We start from the raw sequence: 22,360 nt of genomic DNA, 5'->3' as shown, positions 1-22,360 counted from the left end.
GTGTGTTACACTTTTATTTGTTTGATGTTCAAAATCTGCTGTTTTTGTCACAGTGAGCCTCAGGCAATGTGTTACACTGAAACGTCCAACTTGGATGGAGAGACCAACTTAAAGATCAGACAGGTATGTTTTACAAATGTTTTTAAGAGTATGCACTGCTGAAGTCTTCTCCTCACCAAAAATGCATTACAATCTGAGCATTGTGAAATATATTATTTAATTGAACATAACTGTTTTCAATTTTAATTTGTATAATGGCCCGTTTTAACTGAGTGTACAGTATGGTATGGGTCGGTACTGGTCACCTTTATTAGACTTGCGTTTCCACCGCCAAAAGGGTCATGCTTTAGGCGAAATAGCCTATCTGTAATTATATCGAATAAATAAATAAATGCAACATATATATGAACACATACAGACCCTTACAGTCTCCAATATGTTACCAATTACAGAAAAACTACACACAGCACACATTTAGTCCTTATTTGGGTTCAAATAAAACTGCAATGTATAGCCCACAGTCAGTGCAAACCTCTTATGTGTCTTTAATCTTCGCTAGCACATGTAAGCTCTGTTAGAAAGTAATTCCATCATTCATCAGTTTATAATAGTCCAAAAGGTGATGATAATAGTTAAACATGGCAGTTTGTTCATCTTTTAGGTTGCTAAAGGAATCAGTTGCTCCTTTGTTTTTTTCCGGCTTCTCCTTGTTTTTTAAAGGATCAGATGTCAGAAGCACTTCAAATGTCACATGCACGTTATTATCATCAGGTCAAGAAGTTCATTATTTCAAATATAGATGCGCACATGATCGATCGCGAGCTCTCTGGGGAAAGTGAAACCGCTCGCCGTTTTAGACGGCCTCGTGAAACAAAAACAGGACATGGCAGATTTTGTTCTTCTTGACTTTATGACTGTTCATCAACACAACGACAAGGTTTGTTTGAGCTCGGGTCAACCATGGCTTGTTATTGTATGTATATATTATTATGATGTAATGTTCCTTTGTTTTCATTCTTCTGTGTATGCGCTAGTGATGTTTCTCTGTAAACCAATAGCGTTCAGCTGCACGTCTAGCTCCGGCTTTTGGTAACCTTTTGTCATGCTAGGTACCCTTTGCAAAGGGAACTCAAAAAGTGGTACGGTACGGTTTGCTTTTAGGTACCTTGTGACTATGGAAAAGGACATAAAAGCGTACCGAACCGTACCGTACCACTCAGTGGAAGTGGGCCATTTTATTGTATTGCTGAATTTACTTCGATCTTTAAAGAAACATGATCCTTATAAATATAGAAGCAATTACAATATGATATATTAGTGCAAACCAGACAACCACTGTGACAACCAGTGCTTTATATTACTATAATGTTTTATTTTACTAACTATTATGGGTACTCAAACATTAATTATGATTCTTAAAATTATCAATGTATTGTGTATTGTGTTGTATCAACTTTTTAGGATACTTTGGTGAATAAAAAGTTGATAGTTTCAGCTTTTATTTGAAATAACATTTCTTTTGTGACATCTTAACTATCACTTTTGATCAATTGAATGTGCCCTTGATGGATACAAATATTTGTAATTGTTTTTTTAGTGGAACTGTATCAGTTTTCACAAAAAGGATAAAACACTGATAATGATAATAATGATAATTATCATAATAATAATAATAATAATACATGTTTCTTTAGCTCAAATTGTGCTAGAATGATGTCTGAAAAATCATGTGACACTAAAGATTGCGGTAATGATGCTGAATTTTTGCATTAAATAACAGGAGAAAATTACATTTTAAATTACGTTGAACAGGAAAACAGCTGTTTAAATTGTAGTAATATTTAGTTTTTTTTACTGTCTTTAATCCAATAAATAAATAATAAAATAAATAAAGACATTTGTCATCATTTGTGCAGTAGTGAGTAAGTTTGTTGATTGTTTGTTTCAGGGTCTCTCTCTGACAGCTAGTTTTCAGTCTTTGGAGGATCTGATAGCACTGTCAGGTCGTCTTGAATGTGAAGGTCCAAACAGACACTTGTACGACTTCACTGGAACACTGCGCTTAGACAACCACAAGTACGTCAGCTTGTCCAGTATTGTCACCAATTTGGGATATCTAACTGTCTATCTCTATATATAAACACACACACACACACACACACACACACACACACACACACACAGTACATTCAGTGATTATGTGCTTGTATTACAGCCCGGCTCCTCTTGGGCCTGACCAGGTGCTGTTACGAGGTGCTCAGCTCAGGAACACGCAGTGGGTTGTGGGAATTGTAGTTTACACTGGACATGATTCAAAACTTATGCAGGTAAGTGTGGTCTTTGATCTGTTAACTAAAACCTTATAAGGCTGGGACACAACAAGATGTTGGTTAGCCGCTGGGCAGTGTTGGGACGTTGATCAATGTCTTTTAAGCTACAATATTTAGTATGTCTCACACATCTCGTAAGGTTACCGTAAGAGGGTGGTTTCCAGGTTCAGCATGTAGAAATGGTGTCCGCCATTGAAAGCAAAAGGAGCAATCTGAATGGCTGTGAATCAGAGTGTGACAACAAAAACTGAAGTGACAACACTAAGAAAACAATGCAAATCAAGAGGGAGCACAAGGAAGCGGACTGTCTTTCATTGCATTTCTTAAATAATTTTTAACGCTATCAATTATTAGCTAGATTTGCATGAGCAAATCACTCTGTGGTGTGTGAGAAGTACTGTTAAAATGGCATGTAAAAGCTGCTTTGTTTAGAGTTTGTAGGTGTGCAGAACTAGTTCTGGTTTTTCATAGTGAAATGACAATACAGATGCTGCCACCTGTGGGTTTGTAAAGAGACATTCTCTAATGCAGGCGCAGAACATGTTGTTAATTTGGTTTGTTAATGCACAGCTTTTTGCTCCAGACAGGACTAGCACTGTCAGTTTTCATTGCTGCTAGTTCTTTGATGTCAGCTTGGTTTTCCCCGGGCTTTATGAATTTTGGCCATTGATTTGCCAAACAGCAATGTTGTTGAGAACCTTAAAACTCACATATTTAAAAACTGGTTTCTAAATGTAGTTTTTTGACATTTATTAATGTAATTAATTGGAAAAAAAAGTTAATTTCTGAAGAATGTTATATCATTGCATGTATATTACATGTTTAGTCTATAGTCCTGTCATTGTGGACTACAAGACCATATGTGTGAAGATTCAGAGTGTTTCTTCATCACCACTTCTGTCTTGGAATGCAAAATACAGTGTTTCAAGGAGATAAGGGAATGGTTCACCCAAACATTTTAATTCTGTTATCATTTACTCATCCTGCACTTGTTTCAGTTTTGTTCTTCAGTTGAGCACACACACACACACATAATATATATATACTGAAGTATGTTGAATAAACAGACATTGACTCGCATAGTGCGTAGCACAGTGGTTAGCACTGTTGCCTCACCGCAAGAAGGTCGCCTGTTTGTGTCCCGGCTGGACCAGTCAGCATTTCTGGAGTTTGCATGTTCTCCCCATTTTGCAGTGGGTTTCCTCCAGGTGCTCCGGTTTTCCCCATAGTCCACAGGGATGCGCTATAGGTAAATTGGCTGTAGTTTACCAGTGTGTGTGGAAATGTGTTGTACTGGGTGTTTCCCAGTACTGGGTTGCGGCTGGAAGGGCATCCTCTTTGTAAAATAATTGCTGAATAAGTTGGAGGTTCATTTCCCTGTGGCGACCCCTGATAAATAAGGTACTAAGCCGAAGGAAAATGCATGACTTCCATAGTATTTTTATTCCTACTATGGATGTCACCTGCTTTTTTCATTGTAAATCATTCTGTACACCAAACCTTTTCAAAAACACAATAGAAAAGCTTTTTTTCTTTTAGTAATTTGTTGCAGAAACACACCCTAAAGATTTTATTTTATTAGTGAAAAATTATTATTGATTAATTTGTGTTTTAATGCTGGTTAAATTGTGCTTTAATATACTTTTTTTTTGTCATGCAGAATTCCACTAAAGCTCCACTGAAGCGCTCTAATGTAGAGCGGGTAACAAACATGCAGATCCTGGTTCTGTTCGGGATTCTGCTGGTCATGGCGCTGGTCAGCTCTATTGGCGCCGCAATATGGAACAAACAGCACACAGATGAAGCCTGCTGGTACCTTTCCAGAGCAGGTACAGTAGATTTAAACACAATTCTGAAGCACAGTGATCACCTAGCTGCAGATTTACTGTATTTATTGTAACTTGTAACTACTTATATTGTTAGCCGTTATTATTAGACTAAATAAATGTTTTGGTTCATTGTTAGTATTTTTGTTGGTTGTCTGTTCAGGTGACATCTCCCTCAACTTTGCCTACAATCTATTAACCTTCATCATCCTCTATAATAACCTGATCCCCATCAGCCTTCTGGTCACGCTAGAAGTGGTCAAATTCACACAGGCTCTCTTCATCAACTGGGTAAAGCACTGTTAAGGCTACATCTGGATTATTCTGGACACATTTTTGTTTCAAATTGCTCTCAATTCACAATGATGACTAGTTGCTCATTCACAAAGAAACATTGTAAAATCCTTACAATATTACTGTGGGCACAATATAACTATCTTGTGGTTTTCTGACAAATATAGATTGATAAATATCTTGGATTGCATGAATTGTTCAGAGCCTCTTCTATTTTAAAAACATAATAGCAAACAACAACACAACAGCAAGGAAAAAGCAAGATCTTTTCACAAAAATTCTTGCACATTTACAAAACTTAAATTAATGAAAACCCCCATAGCCAGCAGCATAAATAAAAAGCGAATCAAGAACTGGCATAAATAATCCAACATTCATCAGCTAATAATTTGTTTTTAGAAAATGCAGATAATGAAAACAGTAAAAAATATTTTGTTGCATCTATATTAAATATAAATCAATGTCTATATCAAAATACACAAATGCAACTATGTATGGGAAATGTACAATATATATGAGCAATATCACAGGAGTAGTTATTCGATATAGCTGTAAACAGGCCAATTGCCTTAGTGTCTCACCAGTGACGATATACAGCCAAATCGCTTTGCTACGAGTGTGATATTGCATTTATACAACAGTTGGACTGCATAATCATGTGTATAAAAAACATAATCAAACATGGAGCGTCTCAAAAATCCTATTGTATGAGGTACTACTTTCTTCCGCCATTCATTCACCTCTGGAGCTGACCGTCAAGACAGCAAAAACCGCATCAAATATCACTAATATCACTTTAGAGCTAGTATTTGAATGATTCTCTAGCGTAAGGTTTAAAGTGATGACAAAACAGGTTATATTGCTCATATATAAGATTATAAGGCTGAACGGCATGAAATGCAATACGTCTGCAGAGCTTTCACATTATTTCTCTGTTGCAGTGGGGAGATCACAATAATTAACCCCAAAAAGTCAAAGCAAAGCAAACACTAGCAGATTACTATGGGATAAATACAGCACTTCAACATACAAAAAACAGAGAAATCGACTAAGAATGTCACTTACCTGTTCTGTAAAGATTTAATCAGCTGTAGTTTGAAATACGAAAAGAAAACGCTTTTCTGCTCTGCTCAATGATGATGGATGCTGACGCGCTGATTTTCAGAAATCATAAATATTTAAAATAGCCACTATCCTTATAAATAAATTGCATAGATGCGATCTAAACAATTACATTCTTGACTAAAAGCCTCAAAAATGCATTATGTTGTCCAACAAGTGCAATATTTGTCAAACTGTAGTGATTTTATTGATCTTCTTTTAGTATTAAGTAAATGCAAACCTAAATTTTGTGTGTGATTTATTGTTTAACATAACTAAAGGTGATATTTTGTCATTGTCATTTAATATGTCATTAATCTGGAAATTTTTCTCTACACGTACATAGATTATGTAAATACAAATATTTATTTTGAACATGATCGGTCATGATTAAGTATTAAATATCACTAATTACATTAGTTTCAACTATTCACTCTAAAAAAAATTTTTTTTCTGTAATTTAAAAAAATAACCGTACATAACTAAGATTGTGCTTTTCTTGATGCTTATTTTCAGGATGTTGAGATGTATTACGCTGAGACCGACACTCCCGCTATGGCTCGAACGTCCAATCTGAATGAAGAACTCGGCCAAGTAAGAAAACACATTTACAAATGTTTATCTACCTCATCTCCATTACATCTCACCCACTCTCTTCCTCCTTTTTTCCAGGTAAAATATCTATTTTCAGATAAAACCGGCACTCTCACCTGCAACGTCATGCACTTTAAGAAGTGCACGATAGCTGGAATTACATACGGGTAATTTGAACGTTCTCTGGCTTTCGCACATCAATACACTCGCATTATCCTTGAGCTTTTTTTGCATCATTCTGGCTCTCTAAGCGTGCATTGATTTGTTACCTTTTGTTTATATTCGTGTGAGTGGCCACTGATCTATAACGCTGTCTCTTCAGGCACTTCCCAGACCTGGACTGCGATCGATCCATGGAGGACTTCAGGTCAGATGCCGCTGATTCTATCTGTATTCTGTACTCTGGAGAATATTACGGAGGCCTGAGAGGATAATGCACATTATTATGTTGAACATTATGTCTCATTTCTGTCTTTTTGCAGTCATCTTCCCTCTACAAGTCATAATTCTACTGAGTTTGATGATCCTGCTCTTATCCAGAACATTGAGAAGAACCATGTAAGAGATTGATGGTTGTTTTCTGTCCTTCTTTGGATGCTAAAACAGACTGTTGTGTTTTTAGGATTCGAATGATAAAGCACTCTTTGTGTGTGTCTGTAGCCCACATCGCCACAGATTTGTGAGTTTTTGACCATGATGGCTGTTTGTCATACTGTTGTTCCTGAGAGAGAAGATAACCAAATTATCTACCAAGCTTCCTCACCAGGTACCACTGGTTTCTTGCTTTCTAAATACACTCAAAAAGTGAATTTTTCTGCTTGTTCAAACTACCTATTTAAAATGAGTTGAAACAACACGATTCTTATATTTTTGGGGGGTACAACTTAATTCTTTTATGTTTAATCTACATAAATTTCTTAAAACAATTAATTTTACTTAAGCAATTTGTATTGGGACGACATGAAGGATGTGTGTGGTTTTTTTACAGTGTTTTTGAAGCTGCTCATTCAGTTTGATTTAGTATTTAACAGATAAAGTCGTTTTCATTTAAAAAAATGTAATAATAAATTAACAAACATAATTTTTGGGGCATCACGGGGGCGCAGTTGGTAGCATGATTGCCTCACAGCAAAAAGGTAGCTGGTTCAAGTCCTGGCTGGGTCAGTTGGCATTTCTGTGTGGAGTTTGCATGTTCTCTCTGTGTTTGCGTGAGTTTCCGAACAAAGCTATGCTGTTTTTCAGCCTTCCTAAAGCACATAAACAAAGCTACTCTCTTAATAAAATCCATGTTAGCCATTTAGCAACGAAACTAGAGTCACCGGGCAGGCGGTAGTGTATGAGTGTGTATAAATGTTTCCCAGTACTGGGTTGCAGCTGGAACGGCCTCTGCTGTGTAAAACATATGCTGGATAAGTTGGCGGTTTGGGTGGCGCAGTGGGTAGCGTTGTTATTCCACTGTGCAAATCCCTGATTAATAAAGGAACTTAGCCCAAAGCAAAATTAATGAATGAATGAATGAAGTTGGTGGTTCATTCCGCTGTGGCAAGCCCTGATGAATGAAGGACTAAGCCGAAGGAACATGAATAAATTAATGAAGCTGGCAGTTCATTCCACTGTGGCGACTCCTAATGAATATAGGGACTAAGTCGAAGGAAAGTAAAGAATAAATTTCATGGTTTTATCTTGGCTTCCATACTAGATTTTATTTTGCAGCTGTTTTAAATGTTAAATTAATTTTTCTTCAACAGGATTTCAAATATTTGAAAATAGCAAACCTATAGAATAATATTTCTTGAATTGATGTTTTCGCCGTGCTTTTGATCAAATGAAGGCCTTGGCAACCTTTGACCAATGTTTCTGTAATGGTGTGTTTTCAGATGAAGGAGCGCTGGTAAAAGGTGCCAAAAGTCTGGGCTTTGTTTTTACTGCACGAACGCCACATTCAGTCATCATAGAGGCGGTTAGTGTGTGTGTTTTCTCACCATTAATAAAGAACCAGAACTCTTTGTATGTTTCTCATGCAATGTCTAAATTACTTGTGTTCATTTCTCAGAGAGGAAAAGAGCAGACATATGAGCTTCTTAATGTACTGGAGTTTTCCAGGTAGGGTGCAGCTGCCAGCTCTTACACCATCACATACATTTAAAAATAGCTTTGCTTTTTAACGCATATGTTTTTTTTTTTGCAGCAATCGTAAACGGATGTCAGTGATTGTCAGAACACCTACAGGCAATCTTCGACTTTATTGCAAGGGAGCGGTGAGTGTTTCATAAACTACATAATTAGTGGAGAAACAGAATGCATGGTAATAGTGATACACTGCTTTCCAATAATTTGGCACCTTTGATAATTGTAAGTAAAGAAATGTGTGAAAAAAAGGTCTTTATTGTTTAACATTTTGATTTTTGCTCAAAATATTAAGAAAAAAATGAAGATGAAACTATTTGTAATGCTATAGGTCACATTAGATTGTAGTTTTGGGGACTTTCTGTCCTTGGGAAGCAACTAATTTTCACAATTCTCTAGATGAGATTTTTTTTTTGGCTGCTTAAATTATCCTCCTGACAGTGATTAAAACAGACACTCGTATGGTGGCTGAGAGAGATCAAACCGTCCTACAAGTTAAAGGGACAGTTTAACCAAAAATTAACATTCTGTCTTCATTTACTAACCATTAACTTGTTTGAAATCTTGTTCTCACAAAAGAAGATATTTTGAAAAATGCTGGTTGCTTGGACCTATTGACTTATATTGTACCGTTGAAATTAGAATTGTTAGCCCCTCGTCTGATAATTATTTTTTGTTCTTTTTTAATTATTTCCTAAATTATGTTTAGCTGAGCAAGGAAACATTCACTTTATGTCTGATAATATTTTTTTCTTCTGGAGAAAGTCTTACTTGTTTTATTTTGGCTAGAATAAAAGCAGTTTTTTTAATTTTTGAAAAACATTTTTAGTCCAAAGTTGTTAGCCCCTTTAGGCTATATATTTTTTTCGATAGTTTACAGAACAAACCATCGTTAAAAAATTACTTGCCTAATTGCCCTAACTTTCCTAGTTAACCTAATTAACCTAGTTAAGCCTTTAAATGTCACTTTAAGCTGTATAGAAGTGTCTTGAAAAATATCTAGTAAAATATTATTTACTGTCATCATGGCAAAGATAAAATACTTCAGTTTTTAGAAATGAGCTATTAAAACTATTTTGTTCAGAAATGTGTTGAAAAAAAATCTTCTCTCCATTAAACAGAAATTGGGCGGGGAAAAAAACAGGGGGTTTAATAATTTAAGGGGTTTAATAATTCTGACTTCACCTATTTATGTTTTTTTTCAAACTATATAAGTCAATGGGCCCAGAGTAACCAGCATTCTTCAAAATGTCCTCTTTTGTGTTCAACAGAAGAGAGAAAATCATAAAATTGTGTCAAATTGCAGTGTTTACTGAATATTTATATTAACCCTGATTTATGTAACAAAGAAATGAGTTGAGAATCAAAAGACATGTGAAAGTGAAAGTAATCAGAACCGCACTGCTCTTAAAGTGACAGCGCGCAATATTCCTGCTGCCCACTGTTTGTATCATTAATCAAACAACAAAAGGAGAAAATCCCTCACTGCTCCTGACTGAAGGACTTTTGTAGCTAAAATTAAAGTTTTTTTTTTTCTTACAGTGAAGATGCTTAAGATTGTTTGTTTCATCTTTTTATTCTATTGTATTTATTCCCCTTTCATTATTTACAGGAAGGAAAATAACTATATATATATACAGTTGAAGTCAGAATTATTAGCGGCCCATTATTTTTTTCCCCCCAATTTCTGTTTGATGTAAAGCATTTATTTTTCAACCCAATTCTAAACATAACAGTTTTATTAACTAATTTTTAATAACTGATTTATTTTATCTTTGCTATGATGTCAATACATAATATTTTAGTACATATTTTTCAAGATACAAGCATTCTGCTTAATTAATTTTTAAGGCTTAATTAATGTATTCAGGCAAGTCATTGTATAACAGTAGTTTCCTCTGCAGACAATAAAAAAATATATTGCTTAAGGGGGCTAAAAATATTGATCATAAAATAGGTTTAAAAATATTTAAAACTGCTTTTATTCTAGCCAAAACAAAACAATTAAAAAAACTCCGGAAGAAAAAATATTATATGAAATACTGTGAAAAACTCCTCACTCTGTTAAACATAATTTGGGAAATATTTATATAAAACAAAAAAAAAATTCACAGGAGGGTTTATAATTTTGATAATGGGTGATTACAATTATGACCAAAATAATCGTGATTATGATTTTTCATGATTGTCCATTGCAGCCCTACGTTTGCATTAGCTTTTTTCTCAATGAGCGAAGAGTTTTTGAGCAGAGCAGTAAATCTCCAATAATTTTTGGGGCTTTGGTGCTCAGAAAGTCTCCAAAATCAGAATCCACCAACATCACCACAAATCATCTGAAAGGGTTTTTTTAAAAAAGGCTTTGCTCTCAACCAATAAACAAACTCAAACAACATCAGTTTTTTGTTAATATTTTAAGCAAAAGGATAAAAGATAAAGACACTTTTTCGTTGCAGTTCTCTAATGTGTAAAGCTTATACTTTATATAGGCAAAAGTCATTTCAGTGATGAAAAATGTCATTGATGTTTTGCAGGACAATGTGATTTTTGAGCGTCTAAATGTGACGTCACAGTATAAGGAGTTGACCGTGGCTCATCTGGAGCAGTTCGCCACAGAAGGTGAAGCAGTGTGTCATTGTTAATTTATCTGTTGCAATAATTATGTAACATTTTATTGTACAAACAGTCATGGTAATTTATTTGTTTTGTGGCTGTTTGCAGTATTTTCTAAATTATGTGTGATTAAAGAAATCCCCCTTATAAAAACCCTTGACTCTAATATATAAAAAAGAAATAAGGAACAAGAATTCATTCAATGTTCAAATTTTTTTAAATTAAATTTAAATATATTTTAATGTTGATTTGTTATTTATTGTTAGAATTATTATTAAAATATGTTTGTTCATAAAATGTATTTTATTCAGTATTTCAATTATTAAAATATTGTTTGTTATTTCAGTTTTTTGCATAAAAAACTATTATTAGTAGTATTAATAAACTTTATTTTTTAAACTTAAATAATGCAACTATTTATACTATATACTATCTATAAATCATGCACCTTTAAATATGTACTATATACATTAAGATGTACATTATGTACATACAAGAAATAATTAATTTTAAAATATAAAGCAAATAATGATAAATTATAATTAATGTATATAATTAGTGTAATTGAAAATAATATATTTATCCTATTAATATAGTATTTACATTTTTAAAAATGTATAATATTTTATTTAATATTAATTTATAGTATTTTCATTATAGTTACATATATTATTTTTAACATTTTCATTTACATTGTTTAAATTGTTCAGTAAATAGACATATTTAATTAGCACATATTAAAGTAAATAATTCTTCATTTGCATATTTAAATGGTATTTGAGAAGTTTTGGCATCCCAAAATAGGTTTACAATTCGATTTGCAATTTTCAATATTTACTTGTAGTGTTTTGCCTTATGATTATTATTATTATTATCATTTCGCATGTGCAGGGCTGAGGACACTGTGTTTTGCGTATGTGGATCTCGAGGAGGGGGCCTATCTGGAATGGCTGAAGGAATACAATCGTATTAGCACTGTGTTAAAGGACCGAGCACAGAAACTGGAGGAGTGTTACGAACTCATAGAGAAGGTATGTACTGTAATATATGCCATGTATGTCTAAGATGGCTGTTATATTTCATGTCATGAGTGTGTTGAGTGCTTTTTACTACAGTTCTGATTCATATGGATGAAATAAGGTTGCCTAATGGGTTTGTTTACACATTAAAGTAAATAACTTATATTATATTAATAATTCACTTATATTATTGCTGTAGTTATGACGGTAATGGGCGACACAGTGGCTCAGTGGTTAGCACTGACACCTCACAGCAAGAAGGCTGATGGTTCGAGTACCAGCTGGATCAGTTGGTATTTCTGTGTGGAGTTTGCATGTTCTCCCTATGTTGGCATGAGTTTCCTCCGGGTGCTCTGGTTTCCCTCACAGTCCAAAGACATGCGCTATAGGTGAATTGAATAAACTAAATTGACTGTAGTGTATGAGTGTGTGTGAATGTGAGATTGTGTGGGTGTTTCCCAGTACTGGGTTGCAGCAGGAAGGGCATCCGCTGCATAAAACATATGCTGGATAAGTTGGCGACCCCTGATGTATAAAGGGACTTAGCCAAAGGAAAATGAATGAATGACGGTAATCGTATTGATCTGAGTGTGGTGGGTATAAAATGGATGGAAATAATCTTCCCATAATAACAATCATTGATAATCTTGCTGTAAATCACAATGTCTATTAGTGAACTAAAGTGACAGGCCTTTTTTTTTGTATGTTTGAAAAGACTTTTGCTCATTGAATGTTTATGATAAAGTGAATGTTAGTTTGCAATACAAGGAAAGAACTAATTACATTTTGTATTCAGCTTATTTTGTGTTATTGTAATTTTAATATTTGATATTAAATCAAGTATCAAGCAAGAAGGTTGCTGGTCAGGGGGTATTTCTGTGTGGTTTGCATGTTCTCCCCGTGTTCATGTACGTTTCCTCCATGTACTCCGGTTTCCCCCACAAGTCCAAAGAGATGCTCTATAGGTGAACTGAATAAACTAAATTGGCTGTAGTGTATGTGTGCGAATGAATATATATATATGAATATTTATGATTTTTTTTGTAAATGATAAAAAACTATAAAACTATTAATATATAATTATTATATAATTATTATTATTATATTATTATTATATAATTATATATTTAATTAAACTATTTAAAATATTTAAGACTTTCAAATACAAATTAGTATTTTAACAGTGCATTGTTACAGTTATTTAAAATATTTAAACTGAATGACCTTTAAACTTATTGTAAAATTATTGAATGTATAAATGTATACTGTATACTATCTTTAAATTATGTGTACTATTAAATGTATACTTTGTATATTAATCTATTAATACAAAAATATAATTATAGCAATAGCACGTTCGCCTCACAGCTAGAAGGTCATGCCTCGGCTGGGTCAGTTAGCTTTTCTGTGTGGAGTTTGCATGTTCTATCTGTGTTGGCATGGGTTTCCTCCGGGTGCTCCGATTTCCCCCACAGTCTAAAGTCATGCAGTACAGGTGAATTGAGTTAGCTAAATTATCTGTAGTATATGAGTGTGAATTATGTGCTGTGGCGACCCCGGATTAATAATGGGACTAAGAATGAATTATAGTCGAAGATAATCAAGTTATAAATAATATATAAATATTATAAAGTAATTAAGGTTATACTAACAATATCAGAATTTGCTAATAATAAAATGTATAATTAACATTTAATTTTGTTATTATATTTTTTACATTATATTTGTAAATCACCTTTATAAAGTTATAAATAAATAATTGCTTGTTCATTTTTAAACTATTAGATACTTTGTAAAAAGGGATCTAAGTATCTCAAACTCTCTAGTGTACTTGATAATTTGTGTTTTTATTTTTGTACAAGAGCCTTCTATAAACACTAAACCTTTCATATTCAACAGTCCATTTTATAGTTCACTGATAGTAAAAACAAGCCATATTTGCGATGTTTGTGCTCAGTCTTCAGTCATCCATCTGCAGTGCTCAGTCTGATCAACAGGTGGCGCTCTGACATTACATTTGACACCTGTGAACTGGTATTGAGCAGAAGCTAGTGCTCTGTTGTTCTCTCATTAACCGCTACAAGCCATAAAGCCAGTGCCTTCCCATCAGGCCGGATTACACAGACCTGAGCCCCAGGACACAGACGCTGTTATATGGAGCAGTGAAACTCCAGTTTGTGTGTGTTTTCAGGGCTCTGGCCCAGATTAGTAGTCTGAGGAGGGGTTGCTTCACCACTGCGAGGATAATTACCTGCACCGGTCTGCCAAGAGCCCCATAAAACCAAAGTCAACAACACCGCTGTGTTACATCTGCATAAATACAGCAAAAAAACCTCACAAATAACTCTGAAATATTCCACCTCATACACACGGTCATTGGAATGGGATCAGAAATTATGAAGAGTGAATAAATGGAGTGTTGGAGGTTTTTTTACAGATTTTTTTGTGTTGCTGTATAAAGTTTATATTTGTTATTTAGGCTTCCTCAAAACATGAATGATTACTCACATTATGCAAATCTTGAAGAGCTTTTCTGATAAATCATATTTAGGATTTTTTTTGCCTCTAGAGAATAATGAAACAAAATAATATTGTATTTACAGTCAAGCTCGAAATTACTCATGTCCCTGGGAAATTCTGACTTAAAGTTTTTTTTTTCTTGACCAGAAATGACACTGGCTTCTCCCAAAAGATAATAAGACAATGTATAAGAAGTCATAATTTGCCTGGGGTATAAATAATAACATAAATATCCACGTACATAACCATTCCACACCAATTCAACATACAGTTACTATCATCGACAAAAGCCAAATTTGTTGTATCCTTGTGTTGGCCAAAAAGCTGCACTTTAACACAGCAAAAGACCACAGCCACTTGCGTTCGCGTTATGACGATGCAAGGCACAAGGCCTGTGATTGGCTGGCTTGGTAGTGGTGAAAAGTGTGGGCGGGGCCAAGAGCGGAAACAGAAGTATAAATCGGCCTTTAGTCTGAAAGTGAAAAGTTAATCTGTAAAAGACTTGCTAACATTTTGGGTCGCCAGTTCTTCTTTGGTGATGTTAGATTGACAACTTGGGCGAAACATGCTTAGCCACACCCTTCTAATCGTTAACTTGCTGTGAGTGAAAGATGAGAGGAGGAGCTCAAAAAAAGCTTTACCCCTACTCAAAATTTTGTCTATCAGTTGGAAATACCTCATAATACTGATATAAAGGTCTTAAAAAATACAAAATAGTATTTATTGTTGTAATTTTATTACTTTCTTATGCTTATGTATACAAAACAATACATTTTACAAAATAAAAAATGCATAACGTGTACAGTGAACCAACAAAAACATAGTAAAACTAATGTCTAGATTAATTTAAAATCCAATTCAACTTAATATGGGAAAGTTATCATTTAGATGTTTAAAGTTTATATAATAGATTTATACTAAATTATTAATTTATCATTAATTAAATACTAGATTTTGTAAAATCTTGTGTTTTGTTTCCATCTCTTCTTCCATTTTTTCCACATACAGAACCTCCTGCTATTGGGTGCCACAGCGATTGAAGACCGGCTGCAAGCAGGAGTCCCAGAAACCATTGCAACACTCATGAGAGCCGACATTAAGATCTGGGTTCTGACCGGAGACAAGCAGGAGACGGCCATCAATATCGGTGTGTGTTGAACATAGAGTAGATACATTCTTACAACCAAAATCATGCAGTTGGGTGAGAAAACAGATTTTAGATTATTGGTCTACTAGGAAATGTATCTATAACTGATTATTACATGATCCTTCTCTTATGGATGTGGGACATCAGAGGATATATAATATATATATATATAATAATAATAGTCATAATAATAATAATAAGCATATATTCACCTTTATTTTTCCTTAATTGGAGAAGCTGCTGAAAAGCCTGTTGTTCTGTTTTACTGGTTCTGGAAGTGTTGTGTGCAGTTGTCAGTTGACAGAGAGACCAGCTAATCCACTTAAATCAGACAAGCAAACTACCTTAGGCTGGTTAAGCTGTCTTTTTTCAGCATTGATGACATGAAGACACACCTGTTAAAAAAAAACAGGTGTGTGAAACTGGTAAACTAAGCTTTTTATTTGTTTTATTTACACACGCAAAAACAAACTAAAACAGCAAATGTTTATCTCCTAAATATTTAATATTTATATAAATATTTGTTATTTGCATATCTAAACTAATTTTCCAACTTATTTAAATTATATTAATTAAATAATATTTCTTAATTTATATATTTTGTTTAAATATTTGTATTTTTTAAAATATTTTATTTATATTTTATTTATTATTATACTATATTATTACACATGCAAATACGAGCTAAAACGGCAAATATTTATCACTTAAATATTTATATAAATATTTGTTATTTGCATACCTAATGTCATTTTCCAACCTAAATATAATTTAAATAAAATAATATGTTTAAGAAACTGAACATATTGCATCTTATATATATCTTTAACATTTTATTACGCTATTAAATAAATAAATTAAATTTTAAAAAATACATTGCTTACATTTGTATCTGTAAACATAGTTTTTTTTATATTCTACTATTCTATATTTTATTTATATTTATTAATTTATGGGTCAAAGTCTAGGCATATTGTTTTGCCATTCACATTATTTTTAATGTACCAAAATATTTTAATGTTAATACATATCTTGCATTTTAAATACAGATAATTTTGTCCAAATATAGGTCAAATAGTGTTTTTTGTCATTCAGCAGAGCCTATCTATGTAAAAAGAAAACAATATACTTATTCTGACCTGCACTTGTTAGAATATATAAATTTATATGATCTTGCAAAATTCTTGAACATTTCTTGCTAACAAATGAACTTAACTTAGTGGCCTAATGACAAAGTACAAAGATTGAATATGACTAGTTTAATTTAATAAACAGTTTTTACTAAGAGTTTATTATTGCATTGAATTAAAATTAAAAGGAGCGTCTTTTGCAAATCATTGTAAAAAATTATGGAACAATCCGTTTTTTGATTGCTCTGAAAAGAAGAAAATGAAACCAGACAAGGGGGATATTTTCTTTGGCACACTTTTGGCCCTTTAGTACCAATTGAGCATCGTGTCAGCGCCACAGCCTACTGCCTATTGTTGCTGACCATGTCCATCCCTTCATGACCACATTGTACTCATCTTCTGATGGCTACTTCCAGCAGGATAACGCGCCATTTCACAAAGTATGAATCATCTCAGACTGGTTTCTTGATCATGACAATGAATTCACTGTACTCAAATGGCCTCCACAGTCACCAGAACTCAATCCAGTAGAGCACTTTTGGGATGTGGTGGAAAGGCAGATTTGCATCATGGATGTGCAGCCGACAAATCTGCAGCAACTGCATGATGCTATCATGTCAGTGTGGACCAAAATCTCTAAAGAATATTTCCAGTACCTTGTTGAATCTATGCCACAACGTATTAAGGCAGTTCTGAATGCAAAAAGCGGCCCAACCTGGTACTAGTGAGGTGTACCTAATAAAGTGGCCGATGAGTTTATATTACACATTTATTGTTTTTGTCCAACACACATACATGCATTTTCTAACATGAGCAGTGAACAATGCTTGTACAGCATTAATTAATCATAGTTGAACATTTACTAATGCATTATTAAAATCAAACACTCGCTTGTTAACACCAGTTAAAGCACCGTGAGTGAACATGAACAAACATTAAGCAACTGTATTTTCATTACCAAACCTGAATACATTTTTTATTGAATGCATTGCCTTTTGTTTATGTCACCAAATACATTCATTAACATTAAACACATGACTCGTATATTAATGTGTTAACTTAAATCACGACAGCTGTTTTAAAGTATTCTGACAGGGACACGCATTTGAGGCGATACACTATCAAACAGACACTGATTGAAAACACACAAGCTCGACTCCTAGATTAATGGGACGTCAGATAGGCAGTCAGTCAGTCAGACGGGCGCTGCAGACAGACAGCTCCAAATAAATTGGGTGAGAGCAGAGATAAAGCAGCGGACAGCAGACAACAGTTAGTGGGTAATGACAGATATACAAAGAGGTTAAGTTGTTGTTGGGGTGTGTATGTGTGCTTTTACTGAAACCCTCCTCCGTGTTTCAGGTTACTCCTGCAGGCTGGTTTCACATGGCATGTCCCTCATCATCGTCAATGAAGATTCCCTGGATGTGAGTACATATTGTGTTTTTTATATGTGTGTGTGTGAGAGGGAGAGGACACTGGGTGTGGATGGGTGAGGAAAGTGTGTCCATATTTTTTTGTTCTGGTACAGGTGAAGGTAATTAAGGTGTCTGGTGTCATCATCGAGAACATGATGAAAGGCATGATGGATCGCATGAACACACACATGGGCTGAACACACACTCGTTATGACATATAACACATGAGAAAATGATGAATAGCACAGACAGGCCATTTTTCAGTGAACTTATGTTTCTGGGTCGTTTGTGGAGTTGTTTGAGGTGACTTTTAAAGTATGTTTATTCATTCGTTCATTTTACTTTAGCTTAGTCCCTTATTTATCAGGGGTTGCCACAGCGTAATGAACCGCCAACTATTCCAGCATATGTTTTACACAATGGATGCCCTTCCAGCGGTAACCCAGTATTGGAAAACACAATCTCACATTCACACACTATACGAGCAATTTAGTTGATCCAATTCACTAATACTGCATGTCTTTAGACTGTGGGGGAAAGCGGAGCATCCGGACGCAACCCACACGAACACGGGGAGAACATGCAAACTCCACACAGAAATGCCAACTGGTCCAGCCAGGAATTGAACCAGCAAACTTCTTGCTGTGTGTAGTTAGTTCTAACCACTGAGCCACCGTGCCGCCAATATGTTAGTTTGATGTTTATGCATATACAGGTGATACTTTATTTTTCAATTTAATTTTAAAGGTTTATCTTGCCCAATTTTGTCCAGTGAAATAATATTAATAATATTAAACTAAAGGTTCGTACCGTACCACTTTTTTAGTACCCTTTGCAACGGCAAAAGAATCATCAAAAAGGCGGAGCCAGACGCACAGCTGAACGCTATAGGTTTACAGAGATATGTCACATCAAGACGACGACAAGGTTTGAGCTCAATCAAACTTTTTCATCGTCTTGATGAACAGCCACAAAGCCAAGAAGTAGAGCAGAATCTACCCTGTGCCCGTAGATTTTTTACAACGCTGTCTAAAGCGTGAGTGGTTTCGCTTTCTCGCTTGCGCTTGCTGCGCGTCTATATTTGAAACTTCTTGAGCTGATAATAACGTGTGTGATATACAGTTGAAGTCAGAATTATTAGCCCCCCTGAATTTTTACACCACCTGTTTTTTTCTCTAATTTCTGTTTAATGGAGAGAATATTTAATAGTTTTAATAACACATTTCTAATAACTGATTTATTTTATCTTTGCCATAATGACAGTAAATATAATTCTACTAGATATTTTTCATGACACTTCTATACAGCTTAAAGTGATGTTTAAAGGCTTAACTAGGTTAATTAGGTTAACTAGGCAGGTTTGTTCTGTAGATTATCGAGAAAAAATATGGCTTAAAGGGGCTAATAATTTTGTCCCTAAAATAGTGTTTAAAAAATTTAAAACTACTTCTATTCTAGCTGAAATAAAACAAATAAGACTTTCTCCAGAAGAAAAAATATTATCAGACATACTGTAAAAATGTCTTTGCTCTGTGAAACATCATTTGGGAAATATTTTTAAAAGAAGAAAAAAAATTCGAAGGGGGCTTATAATTCTGACTACAACTGTATATATATATATTTATATATGTATGTACCTGAGCTCAATTTAGAGCTTCACGGTAAAGGCTGTAAATACTTATGTACATGTGATTTTTCAGGTTTTTTATTTTTGATAAATATTTTTACATCTACTTTAAAATAAGGCTGTAGCATAAAAAAATGTGGAAAAAGTGAAGTGATATGAATACTTTCCGTATGCACTGTATGTTTGGCCATTTTATACCTTATTCTAATCTCAGGACAAAAGAAAAATAAGTGCATGTATGATCTGCAGTATGCATACAAAATCAGGTTGCTTGCATTCAGTATGTTAAAAAGGTGAATTATGATAGCTAGCAATTTTACTGCGCCTCTTTAATCTTGTTTTTCTTGTTTTTCAACTCTTCTGTTTTTCTCACAAACTCAAGGTTAATTACTTCCAGGCAAAGATAGTCATAGTAGGAAGCTTGTAAACTCTCAGATCTTTGAGAACCTTCTTCCAGACAGCAGAGCATCTTACACACATGCATAAAAACACAAACACAGACTGAACCGTGCTCCAGAAAGCAAAGCTCTTGGGAAGATTTTTTGGATTTTTTTCCCTTCTTTGTTTAGAGTGAAACCTTGATAACGGTTTGTAAAAACACCAATGGCAGATTTCTGGCTCGCTTTATTTCCAGTTTGTGAAATCAAATCAGTATGTTCATATGAATGTCTAATTGTTGTTGTTGGAAAGAGACTTTCAGAGGCCATGCTGTATTATGAATATAATTATGGCTAAAGGGCAAAGCTACCCCGTCAGAAGCATTGGATTGCTTATATCAAACTCGCAGATCTATTTTCAGATGACATGACTATGAACATTTCAGCAGAGTTTGAATAGTTCCATTAGGCTTAATCCAAACCCTTTGGGCGATCAAGATTTTTCAATCACAATGATTGATGATAATAAATAAAAGTGCTGTTTTTGTTCTGCTTTTAATGGGCCACCAATTTCAGGAATCGATATATATCGTACTTTTGGAAATGATCCAACCACATTATGGGATTTATTGAATGAGCATTTAATGGCCTTTTATTTGTACATTTAATGCAGCTAGTAAAAGGCATAGTAAAAGGTTGACATTTCGGGATCTCTTTTTTATCTTACCGGGAACTTAAAATAACCCACAGTATCTCAGACACAGCTGGGGTGAGCCTATAATGTCACAGCTGTGCGTGCGTGCATGTGTGTGCGCACGTGTTTGTGTGTGGAAGATGTGGAGAGTGTAGTGTGTGGATGAAAGAGATTTGTGTGACAGCTGCCGTTTCATGTAACACACAGTTGGACCAATAAATCACAGTCCTTCATCACAGCCTTTCTGTCTGTCTGTACATCTATTTGATTCATAAATAACTTCAATAGGGCAGCATATGCATAGCTGAATAATAAGTTTTGTGGATGGGACTGTTTAATCGTTCTCGTAATTCCTGTGAGGGTACAATCAAGGTAAAAATCAGGTTAACCTGAACATAACTGACTCTGAGAATTCACGTGTGATCATTAATATGCATAACCCAGGCAGCTTTTGAATGGCCACAACATTTCCTATTGAAATTGCAACAATTATATCTTTCCCTTATTTTAAAGCTCATATTAAACATACCATGAAAGTGGGAAGAGAGTTCACAGCTCCTCAGAACACAAAATGCTGGATATATGGATTAAATTGTGTCAGCGTCACTGCTAATAACATGTGTATAAATGTATTTTTGTTGGTTTAGTGTATATATTGTGACATATTATACAATGTGTAATATCACTCAACTCTTACAGTGATTTCTCTCGAGTGAAAAGATTATTAAAAATAAGATTATTAAACTTATGTTTGTGCAGAGGTTGATAATGATTTCTGCCTGTGCCTTCATATTTGTTAAAGTTTGAAAATACAACTCTAAATACATCTCTGTTTAGGGCTTGACAATGAAGACTGCCCGATAGCTTGGGAAAGTGTGCGAGACGCTTGTGACAATAGACAGGATTGTTACCTCCCTGCCTTATCACTAATTTTAAAGTTTAATTTGGCTGCGACTGTTTGTCAATTGCGTGCAAATACAAAAGTCTTGCGGTGCTTTCATACCTAGACGTTTGTTTTAGAACATGTCTCATTTGCCCAGTTAGCACGGTTCGTTTGGCATATGTGAATTCCACAATCGCGCTTGGATCCACACCATATCAGTGCAAGATCGCTTAGCTGAGGTGGTCTCGGCTCGATAGTGAGAAAGCAAAACAATCCAAGGAACTAACGAACCAGGCTTTATCACAGCACAGTGTTTTATGGTTGTGTAATAGCTGTATATATACGGCTATATGAAGTGAGAATGATCAGTAGGGTGGGATGTCATTCTATCAGTAAATGTGCGTTTCATGTCGAATACGAAAGTGAAAGCATGCTGAAATATTACAGAGTGCTGTTGATCCATTAGGAAAATAGAAATCTGATCATTTTTCATATTTTAATCTTATACTATTTTGTATTAGGCCTATTGTTTTATTAATTTCTGCACTGGCACCTCGAAAGAAAGATCAACATTGATCTGATTCATGATCGGACTGCAGTCTTTTTCCATCTCGTATCTTTCTGTAATTTAAGCCAACTGTATAATGCATAATTCTAGCCAAT

General features: G+C 34.4%; 2 protein-coding genes across 20 annotated transcripts in view; both read left to right on the top strand.

Moving 5' to 3' along the window:
• vipr1b (vasoactive intestinal peptide receptor 1b) overlaps nt 1-22,360 on the top strand; it is a 738,286-nt gene that overhangs the window by 23,374 nt on the left and 692,552 nt on the right. The gene's annotated exons all lie outside the window — the stretch shown is intronic.
• Nucleotides 1-22,360, top strand: part of atp8a2 (ATPase phospholipid transporting 8A2) — a 143,935-nt gene that overhangs the window by 60,968 nt on the left and 60,607 nt on the right. For all 15 annotated transcript variants that reach the window (XR_015524922.1, XR_015524924.1, XR_015524923.1 and 12 more), the window contains 17 exons: nt 54-123; nt 1,949-2,076; nt 2,216-2,327; nt 3,991-4,159; nt 4,320-4,447; nt 6,068-6,145; nt 6,224-6,312; nt 6,468-6,512; nt 6,628-6,703; nt 6,806-6,911; nt 8,023-8,105; nt 8,199-8,248; nt 8,334-8,403; nt 10,804-10,888; nt 11,774-11,913; nt 15,430-15,568; nt 18,061-18,125. Coding sequence is in view for 10 of the 15 variants with exons in the window: in XM_087309495.1 (XP_087165621.1) it covers nt 54-123; nt 1,949-2,076; nt 2,216-2,327; nt 3,991-4,159; nt 4,320-4,447; nt 6,068-6,145; nt 6,224-6,312; nt 6,468-6,512; nt 6,628-6,703; nt 6,806-6,911; nt 8,023-8,105; nt 8,199-8,248; nt 8,334-8,403; nt 10,804-10,888; nt 11,774-11,913; nt 15,430-15,568; nt 18,061-18,125 (1,633 nt within the window). In the remaining 5 variants the exon portion in view is untranslated. The remainder of the gene's footprint in view (nt 1-53; nt 124-1,948; nt 2,077-2,215; nt 2,328-3,990; nt 4,160-4,319; nt 4,448-6,067; nt 6,146-6,223; nt 6,313-6,467; nt 6,513-6,627; nt 6,704-6,805; nt 6,912-8,022; nt 8,106-8,198; nt 8,249-8,333; nt 8,404-10,803; nt 10,889-11,773; nt 11,914-15,429; nt 15,569-18,060; nt 18,126-22,360) is intronic.

The sequence above is a fragment of the Danio rerio genome, chromosome 24 (assembly GCF_052040795.2).
Source record: "Danio rerio strain M-AB ecotype USA chromosome 24, GRCz13ab, whole genome shotgun sequence".
Lineage (NCBI taxonomy): Eukaryota > Metazoa > Chordata > Actinopteri > Cypriniformes > Danionidae > Danio > Danio rerio.
The sequence above is the reverse complement of the archived record's forward strand: the minus strand, read 5'-3'. Positions and strand labels throughout refer to the sequence as shown.